At 42.9% G+C, this 15,578-nt stretch overlaps 1 protein-coding gene across 1 annotated transcript; it reads left to right on the forward strand.

Annotated features, from left to right (window-relative positions):
- The first annotated feature begins 356 nt into the window (after positions 1-356).
- Positions 357-15,197, forward strand: LOC147250453 (uncharacterized). Its single transcript, XM_086222961.1, has 6 exons — positions 357-852; positions 11,929-12,034; positions 12,161-12,254; positions 12,473-12,581; positions 12,673-12,821; positions 14,769-15,197. The coding sequence occupies exons 1-6, from the start codon at positions 357-359 to the stop codon at positions 15,195-15,197; spliced, it is 1,383 nt and encodes a 460-aa protein (XP_086079087.1).
- The last annotated feature ends 381 nt before the right edge of the window (positions 15,198-15,578 follow it).

Genomic DNA, 15,578 nt, shown 5'->3' on the forward strand with positions numbered 1-15,578 from the left:
GGCCATTGTTTTGGATTTTGCACCAATGTGCCATCGTGGAGTGTTTTTCTCAATAACTGTTTGTCACCAGTCTCCAGTCTTCAGTCTCCCGTCTCAAGCCATCAGTCTCCCGTCTCAAGCCGTCAATCTGCCGTCACAAGCCTCCAGTGTCCCCGTCTCCCGTCACAAGCCTTCAGTGTCCCCGTCTCAAGCCTCTGTTTCCCAATAAACCTCTTTTGTGCACCATCCCACACTCTGTCCGCAATTGGGTCCACTTCCCTCCACTCCTACACGTAACAGAAAGCCCCAACCAACGAAGACCCAGCAGATTACCCCCCCTCCCAAAGAAGATGATCCTATTCCAGTACTTTGCCTACATGGCATGGTTGACTGAGGAGAGAGAGTCACAGTATTTGGAGGACCTCTTGGGCACCCGGCAGGCCTGGGGGGGCCCTCGCTGGGCGCAGCGAGCCCTCGGGTCAGCTAGGCTCCCATCCGGGAGACCAAGGAGCTCCAAGCCGAAGGGCAAAGGAGAAGCTACACAGCTGCCACCTATGGACGCCACTCCTGTACTGGCGTCGGGGGTCCCGGCGGACGCCACTCCTGTCTTGGCGTCGGGGTCCCGGCAAGCGTCCCCCCTATCCCAGCGGCTGCTGCACCTTCTCCGCCACCACGGGCCTGGTGGGCGTCACCCCTGTTCCGGCACTGAGGATCCTGGCTGGCTCAACTCCTGCTCCGCCGAGGGTCCTGGCGGGTGCCACTCCTGTCACAGCGCCGAGGGTTCGGTCGGGCTCCATCCCCATCGCAGCAGCTGCTACGCCTTCTCCACCGCCACGGGTCCTGGCGGGCGTCACCCCTGTTCTGGCGCCGAGGGTCCTGGCTGGCTCAACTCCTGCTCCGCCGAGGGTCCTGGCGGGTGCCACCCCTGTCACGGCGCCGAGGGTCCCATGCACACTTCCCCAACAATAACCCATCCTAAGTCGAGTCGCTGAGCATAGGGGCATTATGGGGTCCATCAATCTGCTCTTTGACTTTATGCGCCCGCAGGATATCTCCTCCTAAGAGCAGAAAGATTGGGGCATCCTGATCAACAGGATGAATCTTTTTGGCAACTGATTGCAGATGAGGGTGCTGTTTAGCAATCTCTGAAGAAGGAATCTCAGTCCTGTTGTCGGGCACCTTGTTGCACTCAATTAAGGTGGGTAATGTTATTTTTAGTTTACCATCAATGGACTCAATGATGAAATCACAGGCTCTTCTACCTGAGGTCTCTGTTTTTCCAGAATGGTTTTTTTCGGATGTTTGGAGCTGGTAAAATGTTGACACCAAAGAGGTTAAAGAACTCTGTTTTTGCAAGAGATTTTTTGCTTTGTTCATTCAACATGGAATACATCTTGATAGCCTTCTCTTCTTTGCCTGCAGTATAAGCTTTTATCAAACAGATTTTTGGAGCTGAGCGTGGGTTGCCTGTATCTTCACAAATCTCGGTGCACTTTGCCGTAACTGAAGATGATGGGGAGTCACTTTTCTCCCCGCTCCCATCGTTGTCAGCTGCTACAGTCTTATTGCAGGAGGTGGTCTTGGATGAAAGTCAGCAATGTGTTTGTCACTGTTGCACTCACAGCACTTGATTGTCACCTTGCAGTCTTTTGCCATATGCTGAGTAGATCTGCAACATCTAAAGCAGATGTACTTTTCTCAAAGAAAAGACAAAAATCTTTATAAGATCGCAAAGCTTAAGAGTTTACATCTTTTCAGTGGATGAGGCTTTTTTTGGCACTGCCGATTTGGCTCTTCTGATTTCTTTAGAGCAGGACTAGACTGAAAATGATTTACATTTTAATGTGTTCGTTCATCTGGTTGACCCTGGATGAGTGGAGGGGTCTTTATGACCATCAGCCAGGACTGTTTTTTTGTGTCCTATGATCCATCATAGACATCATCGTCATCTGCAGAGGTTTCAGGACTGGAATGTTGTTTTCAAGAACTGCAGGGAGATGACCACATATCTAAAGAGGAAGTGGTGTGACCAGTGAATTTTGCATATTCACAGGAATTACAAAAATAGGACATCACTCAGTTTGGCATTGCAAGGGAGCCTGGGCTAACCAGAAATACTGATATATATTTCTTATAGACCCTTTATCCTTAATCCATCTTATTTTCACATATTTCAGTTAAAAATATGCCAATTGGGTTTCCTTTTCTTTTGAGATGAACTTTAACCCTCTGTCGATAGCTAATAAAGCATAAGGAGTAGTCCCCTTGATCACAACAAAAGCATCATTTCAATCTAAACATTGCATGTGCATTACAGGTGTCCCAAGGAAGTGATGTGGTGAGTTTGAAATTGTTTTCATGAGGGATTCTTGTTTCCTTTCCCCCTTCTCAACTGCATAGGTCTTTAGATGAATCATGTAGAAATAACATGTGAGACCTTATCTGTGCTTTATGTGGAACTGGGATGTGAGTAGCATGCCTAGTATGTGCTCACAACATGAAAACCAACATCACACAGTGGTCTGTACAGTAGTTAATTGCATTCATTTATACCAGCTGTAAAACAAGTTGGAAGAAATGTTTTTAACAACAGATTGGAATGTACTGCCTCGTGGATGCAATTATTACCCTGGTTGAGCACCTGCGTCAGTCTATTTCTGCATGACAAATATAGCTGCGAAGTGATAGCAAAAGCACATATAAGTGTAACCTGCAAGCAGGTACAATTCAGACATCTCTACCCCCTGAGCAATTTTGCAGCTATAGCCTACTTCCTGTTTGTGCCTTGGCGCTCAACTTCATTCTCGGAATTGTCTGCAACCTTGAAACTGCTGAGATGTCTTATTTATTCATTAGAATGATAAACCAATATTCAACTATTCGTTTTCTGTGAAAAAGAAAAAAAATAACTCAGGACTATGTGGGAATATGATCACTGGCTTATTTGATTAGAAACTAGGGCAATACAGCCAGGCACAATGGAACACCTGAAGACTCCAAGGGCCTCATGTATCAATACTTGCTTGGATCTCATACTAAACTGCGGTCGCAATAATCGCAAAAGTTGCGTAAGTACAAAAATATCTGGATTTATCAATTTGTGCGAGCGCCGAAATCCACGCACATTTCCTTGATACATCCCAATCAGCGTGGAATTGAGCGCAGATGTCAGAGTGACTGCGCGACCCCGTCACGCCCACCTATAAATATGCAAATTCATTTAAATAGGGTCTCCGCTGTCGGCGCTCGCAAAATAAAGTCAAAGAAAAAGAGGTTCACGGCGTGGAGCTGGAGGTGCTGGTCGGAAAGGTGGAGGAGAGACAGCAGAGTTTGTTTGGCTGCCTGTCCAGTGGTGTCAGTATCAACAATAAACGTTGTGAGTGGGATAAGAAGTGAGAGGGTGAACGAGGTGGGATCGGAGCAACGCACCCCCGCTGAGAAAAGTGGTCGGACCTGTTGGCTAAAGTTCCCTTCTCATCACCAGTGTTGTTGATCATCATGTTCATACATAGTAACCTCTTCTAATGATGGAAAGAATGAGTCACTACGTGTCTGAAGTTTTATGACAACAGGAGAAAAGTGTTGGCTCCTCCTTTACTGAACGATCAAAGTGATACAAAGCACAGTTTTCCTCACTAAACCTGCACGAGCATAACTACGTCATCAGCTTGCACCACTGCTGCCGCTCTGAAAGATTTCCTCTCTATTTCTAATGCATGTCTGCAATTCTAACTTCCTAAACAATGCAAGCTAAACGTAGCACTAAATTCAACACTGTGCAATCACTAAATGCAATAACTACAATCATCAATTGGCTTCCATCTAGATTTAAATGACAAAATGGAAAATGGCAGTAACAGGACCTCAAGGTGGAGGTCAAACAGCGTACAGCTGCCCTCCGAAAGAATGCCGGCCAGACAGGTGGGGGTCAGGGAAAGGGGCACCTGACGGAATTTGAGCAGCGGGTGGCAGCAGTCACGGGCAGCACCTCTGTGGGGGGATTGTCCCCACCACCCACGCTGACTCCAAGAGCCTGGAGGGTCAGTGGCAACTCCATTTCTTACGCAACATTTCCACATGCTTTGCCACAGATGTAAAGTCGACAAATACACAGAATCAGCCATTTAAATAAACCAATATGTTTAATAGAAATTGATCCGTCAGCCATGCCGCCGACATGCAGCACACCTGCCAGCTCCCGCGCCAGCCCGTCCACCGGCTCAGAGTCATCCGCCAGGACCAGCGGCATTCGGGCCAGCCCATCCTCACACAGGCGGAGGAGGACATTATTAGGGGAATAAAGGGGGTTAACGAGCGGCTCTACCGCCTGATAAATGTTCTGGAATGTTTAGTGGACAAAATAAATTAATCTGGCTTCATGAATCGTGTAGTAATTTCCCACCTATTCACATTGTGGGAATGAAATTCTGGCGTGTGAGGATGGCTGCTGGGCCGGGATTCGCGTCCATCCCTCCAGCCTCTGCGCATCGATGATCTGCACAATGATAGAGTGGAAACCCTTACGATGAACATAAGCGTGTTCCTCAATGGACGGCAACATTTTATGGCAACTTGAGTGCAGTCATTACAGAATTAGACATTAGAAAATCCGGCTATTGCGCGTTGCGCTTTAATATTGACCTGTTCAATGATCAGGTCCACCACCAAGGGCATGGCCCGGTTGAGGGTCGACTGACTCACCCCGGAACGGTCCGCCATCTCCCGCTGGAAGGCTTTTTTGTGCCCGATGTATGTGCGGTTATCAAATAATGTCAGTTACCAAGCACGGCCACAGGGTATCGCCAACGGACCAAAATGCAGTTAACGCAAGAATCAGCTTTCCGCCAACTTCTTCATTCAAAATGACTATGTTACCATAATAGTGCATCTTTCATAATGATATTGTATTGCACCTAATGGGAGAGTTTAATAGAGCAAAAAGACTAAATTAGTTATAATCTGATCACATTCAGCATGCATGTATTTGCTAAGAGCTGCTTTACTGTTTGTAGGGATGAGAGCCATTTACAGATGATACTTCATACTGTGATGTGGGTCTGTACTTCATTAAATGAGCTGAGCAACCTCCAATCTGACGTTATTCAGTTCATTCGGAGATGTTTGGATAGCAAAACATTAACCCAACATCATCCTTATTTCATCCTGACAACCCATTTTCCAGAGTGTATACATGGTAAACTTTTACTAAACTATTAACCATCAAGACCTCTCAGGATCATCTCGGACAGGTCTTCTGTTGGTACCCAGAGTCAGAAGTGAACATGGTGAGGCAGCCTTTAGTTTCTACTCACCAAATATCTGCAACAAACTCCCAGCAACTCTGCAAACTCTGCAAAAACCCTCAAGGCCTGTTTGCACCTACTTTTTATGAAGGTTTTATTTCTACACAGCACTGTAACACCATTTTGCTATGTAATTTTTTTACTATTTTGCTCATCTTAGCTGTCTTATCTCCCTTTTTAGTTATATTCCATTTCCCATCCATCCATCCATCCATCCAGGGACAATTACATGTCTTTGGATGGTGGGAAGAAGCTGGAATACCTGGAGAGAACCCACGCCGGCACAGGGAGAACATGCAAACTCCACACAGAAAGATCCCGTGCCCAAGCCGGGACTCAAACCCGGAACCTTCTTGCTGTGAGGCGACAGTGCCTACACCACCGTGCCGCCTGTCCTTTTCCCATATTCTAGCCTTTTTATTTCCATCTCATTTCTTTTTATGATGTATTTTAATGTCACCCCGGATTGGCTGGCGATGTAAAAAGCCTCCTGATTTGCTGGCAGCCACTGACCAATCCAGGGACGTTCCCATGAATGGGGCTAAGTTAAAATCATGGCGGCCCCAATCAGCTGTTGGGAGGAATGTGCAACTGGCTGGTCGTGTTAGCGCTGCATCCTGCGGCCAGTGCCGAAAAGTGGAGGTAGTGCGTCACTCGACGGATTGCGGAAGTTGAGACCGGCCGACTCCATTAGTGTGGGTTTGACGCCAAGCACCGCCGCTGACTGGATACCCGCCGTTGGCGGCCTGTCTTCTGTCACCCCCGCTCATCGCTCCTCCGGTAGGACTAAAGCTACAAGCTATGAGCTAAAAGCCTAAAGCTAACAACTAACCTAACAAAGCTACCAAACAACTGACAGACGAGACTGACGCGTCACTGCCAGTTTTGGGGAATCAGAGCGTGTGTATTTTTTTTTGTTGGACTAGATTGATTTTTTTTTTCCCTCCCTCTTGATTGAACTGGATTTTTTTTCTTTCCTCTGGATTACCTCCTTTTTTGATTGGATTGGATTCTCTTTCTTTTTGAACTATTAGAACACATTAGATTTGTTTAGAATCCTTTTTTGGGGCCTGGAACTGTTTTTTTTTTCTTGATTAATTTCAAAAACTGCTAACTGCACTGACTGCGCTGAACTGAAAAAAAAGGGAGAAATATATTTGTGTTGAAAACGAATCTGAGTTGTTGTTTGAATTTTTCTGTTCTGGGGCTGGGGTGGAGGTGTGCATTGTGGGTGGTACTTGTGGGTTGGTGAAGGGAAACTTTTATTGTCTGCTGCTTCATTCCTGGTAAAATATATATTTTGTGGTCATCAAGGTTTATCCTTGATGTTCCTTTGTGTGCATGTGTGGAGGGGACTACAACCAGACAGACAACTAGAAAAAAAATCAAATAATATTTATTGTCAGGCTTTATCCCCGGCTGGCATCCCAGAGTAACCCAGTCCCCAAAAACCGTCGCAGTATGTTTCAGTAATATTTAATGTTCTTCTTTTGCACTCAATGTAAACCACTATGAGTTACCTTGTTGCTGAATGTGCAAGTTAAATAATTTGCATTTACCTGCCTTGCCTTACATGGAAACTACAATGGTACTTGGTGATGCCCACAAATTTATGCAAAATTACTGAACAGCATTTAAGATCTCTTCTTAAATAACATTATGATGAGTATTGGTGCTTTTCTCTGTTCTGGTGGTAATAACAGCCAGAAAGCACAGGCAGACTTTGACTGGGGACTAGATATTTTCCATAACATTTCAAATCCAACAGTGTTTATGGCGCAGTTCACTGCAACTAACTACAAATGTAGCTGCCAAACACTTTTGGATATGTGATGAAATCCAATATGTAAGGTTTATTGTGCAATTTGTCATCAGTTCAGAATCTGACTGTCAGTGTTGCCAGTTTCCCTCATTTCTAAAATGTTTGTTTGCATTTGTCAGAGCTCCCATTGAGGACCGTACACTTTGTGGTCAAGTTTGTTTCTTATAAAATATATATCGCTTCTAGACTCAATTGGTTTCCATCAGTCTGTTCAAGAACCCACTCAATAACAGCAATTTACCCACAAACAGTAGCTCACACTTCGAAAATAGCTGTCAAAAATTTTGCCGGTCTGTAAAATCCCTGAAAGGCTATATATACATATATATCCATTACTTATCCAAAATCGGGGTATGGGGTTAGCCATTCCTGCAAAGAACATCAAACCTCCCATTCCCTAGTCATACTTACCAGCTTGAGGCATTCAGCCATCATGGAGATGTAGTTCCTCCATCTAGTCCTCGGTCTGCCCGCCCCTTTCCTCCCAAGGAAGGAACACCTCCCAAGGAAGATTTTCAGGTAGTACCCTGTCCAGATGCCTGAATAACTGGCTGCATTTCAAAGCAAAGTCAGCAATGATGGCGGATGACTGACCTCCCTTTATCCCTCAGGAAGATGTCATCCACCCTACTGAGGAAGCCCAGAAGGTTGTATTAACAGTCTTGTTCTTTCTGTCCTGACCATAGTTGAGGGAAAGAATGGTGTCTGACCGATATAGCAAGAGTTTTGCCTTCTCACTCAGCTCTATTTTCTTAATGATTGGTGCAATAGAGCAAATGCAAGACCACTTCTGCATGGCAACCAGGGAACATTTTTAACCATGGTGATGACAGTCCGTCATGCTACCCATCCCATCCGGAAGGACGAGGATGTGTGAGGTGTGTATATGCATGGCGTGCATATACGCACAACTCACACATACTTGTCCTTCTCTAATTCCTAGAGTGTTCCTCACACTAGTGCTTAACCTTTGTTTGGGCTTTCTCACACAAAGGTTATCCTATCCCATGGGTCCTTTATACAGCTCACACACGGGGCACACCTCCAATGAGCTCACAGCCAATCATTCCACTTCTGACACTATATGTTACAGAGGTAGGGGGAAGTCACCCCACCCTGGTCTCAAACCTAGGCCTATAGGATACTAAGCATGCTCATAGACCACAACACCAACGAGCCAGGCTCAATGTCAGCTAGACTGCATATTTAACTATGGTGACAACAGTCTGTTACAAGCTGGAATAGTGTACAGGAACATCTGCACTGACTGCATGCCAATGAGACATCATTTAGATTATAATTGAAGACATTATGGGTCGTAGATGTATCCCAAGTAATAGCAACATCAAGGAGAAAGAACACGAGAATATATGTGTAAGTTTGCTGGTTCTGAGTCTATGGAGTTCCACAGGGCTCAATCCAAGGACCCTTGCTGTTCTCTCTGTATCTACTTCCTCTGGGTTCCATTCTTGGAAAGCACAGTATCTCTTTCCATTGTTATGCTGATGACAGCCAAATATTTGTGCCACTGAAAAAGAAAGATGCTTTTTATTTGAAACCGCTTCTAGCATGCCTTGACGACATTAAAGCCTGGATAGCTATAAACTTTTAAACTTCAATGAAGAAAACAGAAGTGATGGTGTTTGGTCCCAATGGCTCTTGTGATCCCTCTCCCATTGATTTGAGCCCCCTTGCATTGTATGTGAAGCCAACAATTTCTAACCTGGGTTTTAAGATGGACAGTAATTTTAAACTAGCCCAACAGATAAGTGCAGTTGTTAAGTCCAGCTTTTTCCACCTTGGGCAGCTGGCAAAGGTGAAGCCACTTCTTGCAAGAGAGCACTTTGAGACAGTAATCCATGCCTTAATCACATTTTGGATGGATTACTGTAATGCACTTTATTATGGAGTCAGTCAGTCTTCCCTTGCACGTCTCCAGTTGGTCCAGAATGTGGCTGCACAGGGAGCACATCATTCCGCCTCTGGCCTCCCTCCACTGGCTGCCCGTGCATTTTAGAGTTCATTTTAATATTCTTTTATTTGTTTTAAAATCCGTAAATCCTTACCTCTCTGAGCTGCTTCACCCCTATGCTCCTGCCCAGTGCCTCAGGTCAGCTGACCAGCTGCTCCTGGAGGTACCAAGGTCTATGCAGAAGTTCAGAGGAGACAGAGCTTTTTTTGTTGCTGCTCCCACTTTGTGGAATGACTTACCTCTCCACATTTGAAAAGCTCCCTCACTGTCGATTTTTAAACCCGTCTTAAAACCCACTTTTATTCCTTTACTTTTTACCCCATTTGTTTTATTGCTTTTATTGTTTTTTTTATTTATTATTTATTGATGTTCTTATGTTTTTATGTTATTATGTACAGCACTTTGTGTCAGCCGTGGTTGTATTTAAAGTGCTCTATAAATAAAGTTGAGTTGAGAAGCTGGATAAATACCAAGGGCTGAAAGAGAAATGATAAAATATTTTAAATACATTTTAACAGTAGTGCTATTAGCTATATTAGCACTGGGTGTCACCCTGAAACTAGGGGAGTCACACCAGCAAATTCAAGGTGCAACATCTGAGGTCTCTGTCCATAAGTACAGAAGTAATACAGACAGAAAGAATGGATCCTGTGTAAGTTTGTTGCAGTCAGTCATTATCTTTCTGTATGAATTTATGTGGCAGTCAAAGCACTGAAACATTGACAAAAAGATATTTTCCCCTAGTGTCAGTTTCAAGGTTGTAAATCAGTGGTGGGCAATTTGTGGGCCCCCTGGGCCATAAGTGGACCCCAGCTATGGTATCTGGCCCACCAGTTTTTGATAATCTGACTTTTTACAATTGTTTTATATCTTTGCACCAGTAAAATATTGCTAGCTGCACCACTTCCTCTCTTATTAAGAGCTAATGTATGCCCATCCACTGATTTCCAGCTTTCCCTCTTCCTGATGAAACAATAAATAAGACAGATGAGTCAAAACAAGATGGTAGTTGATTAAGACTTGTCAGTGAATGTCAGTAACAGACATGAGTGATGTGTTGATCAATAACATCCAGAGCAACAATAAACCTGTATTAAATCTCTACACAACAGGTACACAGCAAAACCGACAGTGTTAATTTCCCAGTGTTACTTGAAAATTGGCGGGTTTAGTGTTATTTTAACACTTATTTGATTAAAACTAACAATTGCCAGTGTAATTTCCTGAAAGTGTCAGTGTCAATTTGGAGTGTTGAAAAATTTCCACACTCTTGAGTGTTACCATGACCACGCCTTACTTCCGGTCGATACGAACTTCAGACCAGCAGAAGTCCGCCATTTTATCCTCTCCTACACGATAAGTTTTATTCGGTTAAGTTTTAAGATTTAAGATTGCTATTGGTACACGTAATATTAATAATGGTTGAATGAATTGTATACGAATTAAAACAAGAGTTACGTCGTATTTTCAAGCATTTTTTGCCGAGCTGGCAGATTTTTCCATGAAGTTAGCTAACATAGCATAGCTAATACATAACGCCATTCTACCGAAAATCGTTTTTCTTTAATCTTACATGCAACGGCTTACGTTTATAATATCTGTGGGAAAACATTGGAAGCCTGAAAACACAGCCGTACCGAGTCTACGGCGTGGAAAAGAGGAGACGAGTATGTTAAATTTAACACGTTTCAGTCACACCAAAAGTGAGGTGTTTAATTATAGAGAAGGTTGTAGCTTTCAGATAACTTTTGTTTAGTATATTTGTAATATTTAGACTGTTTTGACTGAGGAAGCGTGGCGGCAAATGTTTTTTTTTATAGGTCTTTTTTTTTTTTAATCCACCATGAAAACACTGCGAGTGCAGGCGCGTGTATGCGCGATGCGCGCACACAGCGAAGCACAGCATGTGTTTGCTGCCGCAACAAGATTTGCGGAGGTGCTTCATGAAAGTGTGCAATCATTTTTGCGGAACCCTGTTAGCAATATGAAAGTGTTTTTCATTCACAAACCGCTGCATGACCGGCAGCCAGGAAATCAATATTGACCATTAAGTGTTTTTTCTCCATTGATTCCACCCACCCACCCCCCCCCCCCCCATAGCGATTCCAGTGATAGCTCTCCCTGATCTGAGGATCCCTGACATTCGCCAGTCTCAACGATCTCCTCCATTACTTCTGGTGAGTCAAGTTAAAATGCGCCAGCAGACTGCTTAAAAATTGGGCAAATTGTATGCATGAACAAGGATCTTTATTATCTCCTGAGATCGCACCGTAACCCTGGATTTCCACTGGGCGCGTATCCGGTGCGCCGCCGTCCGCCAATCCCCACCAGCTGCGTCTCTTGAACGCCTGCCGGAGCAGAGGCGGACAGAAAAAGCCGCGAGATCATTGAGTTCTCGCGGTAATTGCAGGACAAGTATAAATATCAGTATTTAAAGGAGCTAATTGGTAATAACTCGCCATTACTTATATGGTTTTCTTTTTTAACATGGTCCTCATACAAAGGACGTGTGGGATTATAGATAGTGATTTTTCACCTTAATAATGAGCTTCTGCTCGTCCACGGTTCACATTGGCCTCTGAAAGCCTCTGCCCTGCCACTCCGGGCCCGGATCTGCCGAATTTTGCGTTTTGTTGATGTCGTTACGTGAAAAACAAGCTAGCGTCAACAAGGACTTTTTTTTTATTCTGAAAGGTTTTCCGGATGTTTTAGTGTTGCATTGGTGCCCCACTTCCTGTCTTGCTCTATCTGTTTCGTGCTGAATTGATGCACCGTGCTCCGCCATCCGGCAAAAATAGAACCCTTGCGTATTTTTAGCGGACGGTGGCGTAAAAAAATTCTCTGGATACCAGGTGGTGACCAAATATTAAAAGAATATGAAAAAACAAACTGCCTCTCTGATGGTACAAGGAGAAAGATGGTAAACATACTTGTGGCGGATATGGTAGAGTCTCATGGGTAAGTTTATTGTGCACATGAATTCTTACTAAAATTTTCAGTTGTTAATCATCCCAGTTTTCAGTATTATTTGTTTTTCTTTTTTGGATTAGGTGACAGTTCAATTATGCATGTGTGTTGCTTCAGGAGGCTTCCTTCAGTTAATGCTCGCATTATGTATGCACTTGGCATCACAACCTTGTTCCCAAACTTGAAGGACCCAGATTCAAAGGAAGGTTATGTAAGTATTGACGTTAACATCCATCCATTGTTATTACTTAATGAAAATATTTAGTATATTTAGTATTTTCACAGTGTAGTCAAATCTATTTTGCGGTTGGTTCAACTAACAGAGTCCCTCAAGCAGTTACGTCTGAATTGAACACATACCATGGGTCTGCACAGTTTCAGTCATTATATACATAGGTAAAAGAGAAACCTTTTTGTGTTCATCAACAGGAGCATTTCTATGATCACCAGAGTGGTTCCGGTTACCTGGCATGGAGGCTAAAAACTGTCCAGCGCAACTCTGCTCAACAGATCAAGAAATCCAAGTCCACTTATCAAGGTGGCTGTTTATTTTTAGGATATGTGCCTGTTAGTTACTGGGAGCTTTTTATTGAGAGTGCTCACTCTTCTGATTTTGATCACTTTCCAAGGTGGCCCTAAGACCCAACGTGCCATGCATTCAACTTTGAGACAGCTGTCAGGGGATGAATGTAAGGAAGCTGTGTCAGTGATGAGGTACTCATCTGACGTGGCTCTTGTCAAAGGGAAAATGAAGGCAACATTTCAGTACAGACAGAACGTGGTTAAAGACCCATCCACAGCCTCCACTATCCTGGACCTTTTCCCAAGATTCCTAGATACTTCAGGCTTGGTAAGACGCAAATTAAATTTTGACTGCTTTGTGGTTGCCTTATGAGAGTGTGCTCTCAATGTTTTTCGCAATGTTGTGTTTTCTCTTAAAGATTGACCAAGACTTCACAATGCTCTTTGGTGAAGAAGTTTCAGGTAAATTCCTTGCAAAATGGCCAACATTCTTCAAACCAAGGGTCATTGCAGATTGCAAAAATCTACCTCAAAGTGCACATGTGGATGAGCTGCTTTTGTCTGCACAACAGGAGTCTGACGATGGTGAGTCAAAAATTGGAAACTATATTTCACAATCCTCTAGGTCAGTGTTGTCCAAACTATTCCACAAAGGGCTGGTGTGGCTGCAGGTTTTCATTCCAACCAAGCAGTATCACACCTGATCCATCAAATCAGCTGTGTGAAGACAGTTCAGCTGATTGATTGAGTCGAATCAGGTGTGCTTATGCTGGATTGGAATGAACACCTGCAGCCACACCGGCCCTTTGTGGAACAGTTTGAACATGTCTGCTTTAAAACTACAGGCGCTTACACGCAAGTGCCTGTCAATGATAAATTCATGTATGTACCAATCATAGGGTCTCTTACGTCTATGTTTAGGAACAGTGAACTTTGTCACAGTTTCCAAAATTCAAAACCACACCAAGATGGTTTTTACAGAGACATCAATGATGGCTCCTATTTCAACAATCATCATTTATTCTCACAACAAGAACATGCTCTTCAGATTCAGCTATACTACGATGATTTTGAAACAGCTAATCCATTAGGTTCCAAAAAAGGAGTGCACAAACTTGGCTGTATTTATTTTATTTTGCGAAATTTGCCCCCAAAACTTAATTCTGTGTTGATGAACATTCATCTTGTAGCTCTTTTTCACTCAGAGGACTTAAAGAAGTATGGATTTGATCCTATTTTAAAGCCACTTGTCGATGATATTAAAGTTTTGGAGACTGAAGGAATGCAGGTGCCTTTTTCAGCCATGCCTTTGAAAGGTACCATTTTTCAAGTTACTGGAGACAACTTAGCTTTACATGGCCTTTTTGGTTTTGTTGAATCATTTAGTGCAAATTATTGTTGTCGATTTTGTTTAACTGAGAAGACAGAGTTGCAATCCGTTTTTAGTGAAGATCATCCAGGTTTAACTCTCCGATCTAAAGAACTTCATTCAGAGCACTGTGCTGCCTTTCAGCAACATCCTGCTTTGCCCTGTACATTTGGTGTCAAAAGAACCTGTCTGCTCAATTCCCTGCAACTATTCCATACGTCAGACAACTATGCAGTAGATATTATGCATGATCTGCTGGAAGGAGTCGTGCAGTATGAGTTGAAGCTTGTGTTTCAGTATTTGATTAAAAATTACATATCCCATATCTCATTATTGGAGAGAATTGAGAGCTTTAATTATGGCTTTACACAAAGAAGAAACAGGCCAAGTGGGCTAAAATTTGATGACAGTAGTAATAGTCTCGGCATCAATGCTATTCAGGCATGGTGCCTCATACGTAACACCCCATTGATATTTGGAGATTTAGTTGGCAGGGACGATAATCATTGGAACTTGTTACTGCTGTTAATTCAAATTGTCAATATAGTGTTTTCACCTATTCTAACCCATGGTATGACCTGCTATTTGAAACATCTTATTTCTGATCATCACCAGCTTTTTAAAACTCTCTTTCCAGAGCGGAATTTGATCCCAAAACACCACCTCATGATACATTACCCAAGATGTATCAGAAAAATCGGTCCACTCATACACATATGGTGCATGAGGTTTGAGGGGAAACATAACTTCTTCAAAAAGTCTGTCAAAAATTTTAAAAACATCACAAAAACACTGGTAAAGAAACATCAACGTCAATTGGCTTCTCATTTTGAGAATTTTTATTTTAAAAGATTAGAATTTGGCCCCATTACTGAAGTCTTAGCCAGTAGTTTAGAAGGCAATGAGGCACTGAGTGCACTTTTTGATGAGTCATGTCATGTTTGCACAATTTCCTGGGTCAAAAGTTATGGTACTGAATATCAGGTTGGGATGTATGTATGTTCAGGTGTTGAAAATGAGATGCCTTTGTTCAAGAGGATTGACAATATAATTGTTAGAGATGATAATGCTTATCTTTTAACATGTGAAGTCTCTACAATGTATTTTGATGATCACTTGAATGCATTTAGTTTTGAGGAGAAAGCAAGGGTCTTTACACTGATTTGCGTGGATGATCTAGTGCACTACAGACCTCATGATAGGCAATTTTCTTATGATACTGATGACCATATGTACATTATCCCATACTGCAATTCTGTATGACTCCATGCTGAACTTGTTTGTTGTTGAATATGTAGTTTTCATGGACCTTGCAATGAAAAATATATATTTTTGCAAGTTATTGTCTTATTTGTTTTTTGTAATTGTAGGTAAGGGATGTAGGGGTATTGGTTGGTCAGTATTCTACACGCTCAAGAGTTAATTGTTCAATACATGGTGTTGGTACATTTACTCAAGTGTAGTCTTGTAGTGTTAATTTTCTAATGCTAACACCAATGTAGAGTCATGAGAAAAACTAGCCAGTGTTAATTTTCTAATGCTAACACCAGTGTAAAGTACAAATAAACACGAACCAGTGTTAATTTTCAAACACTGACACCAGTATTAAGCACTAATGAACACTAACTAGTGTTAAGCACTAAT

This window comes from Aulostomus chinensis, chromosome 13, assembly GCF_037954235.1.
Source record: "Aulostomus chinensis isolate RoL2024-O1b breed Wild chromosome 13, RoL_Achi_v1.0, whole genome shotgun sequence".
NCBI lineage: Eukaryota > Metazoa > Chordata > Actinopteri > Syngnathiformes > Aulostomidae > Aulostomus > Aulostomus chinensis.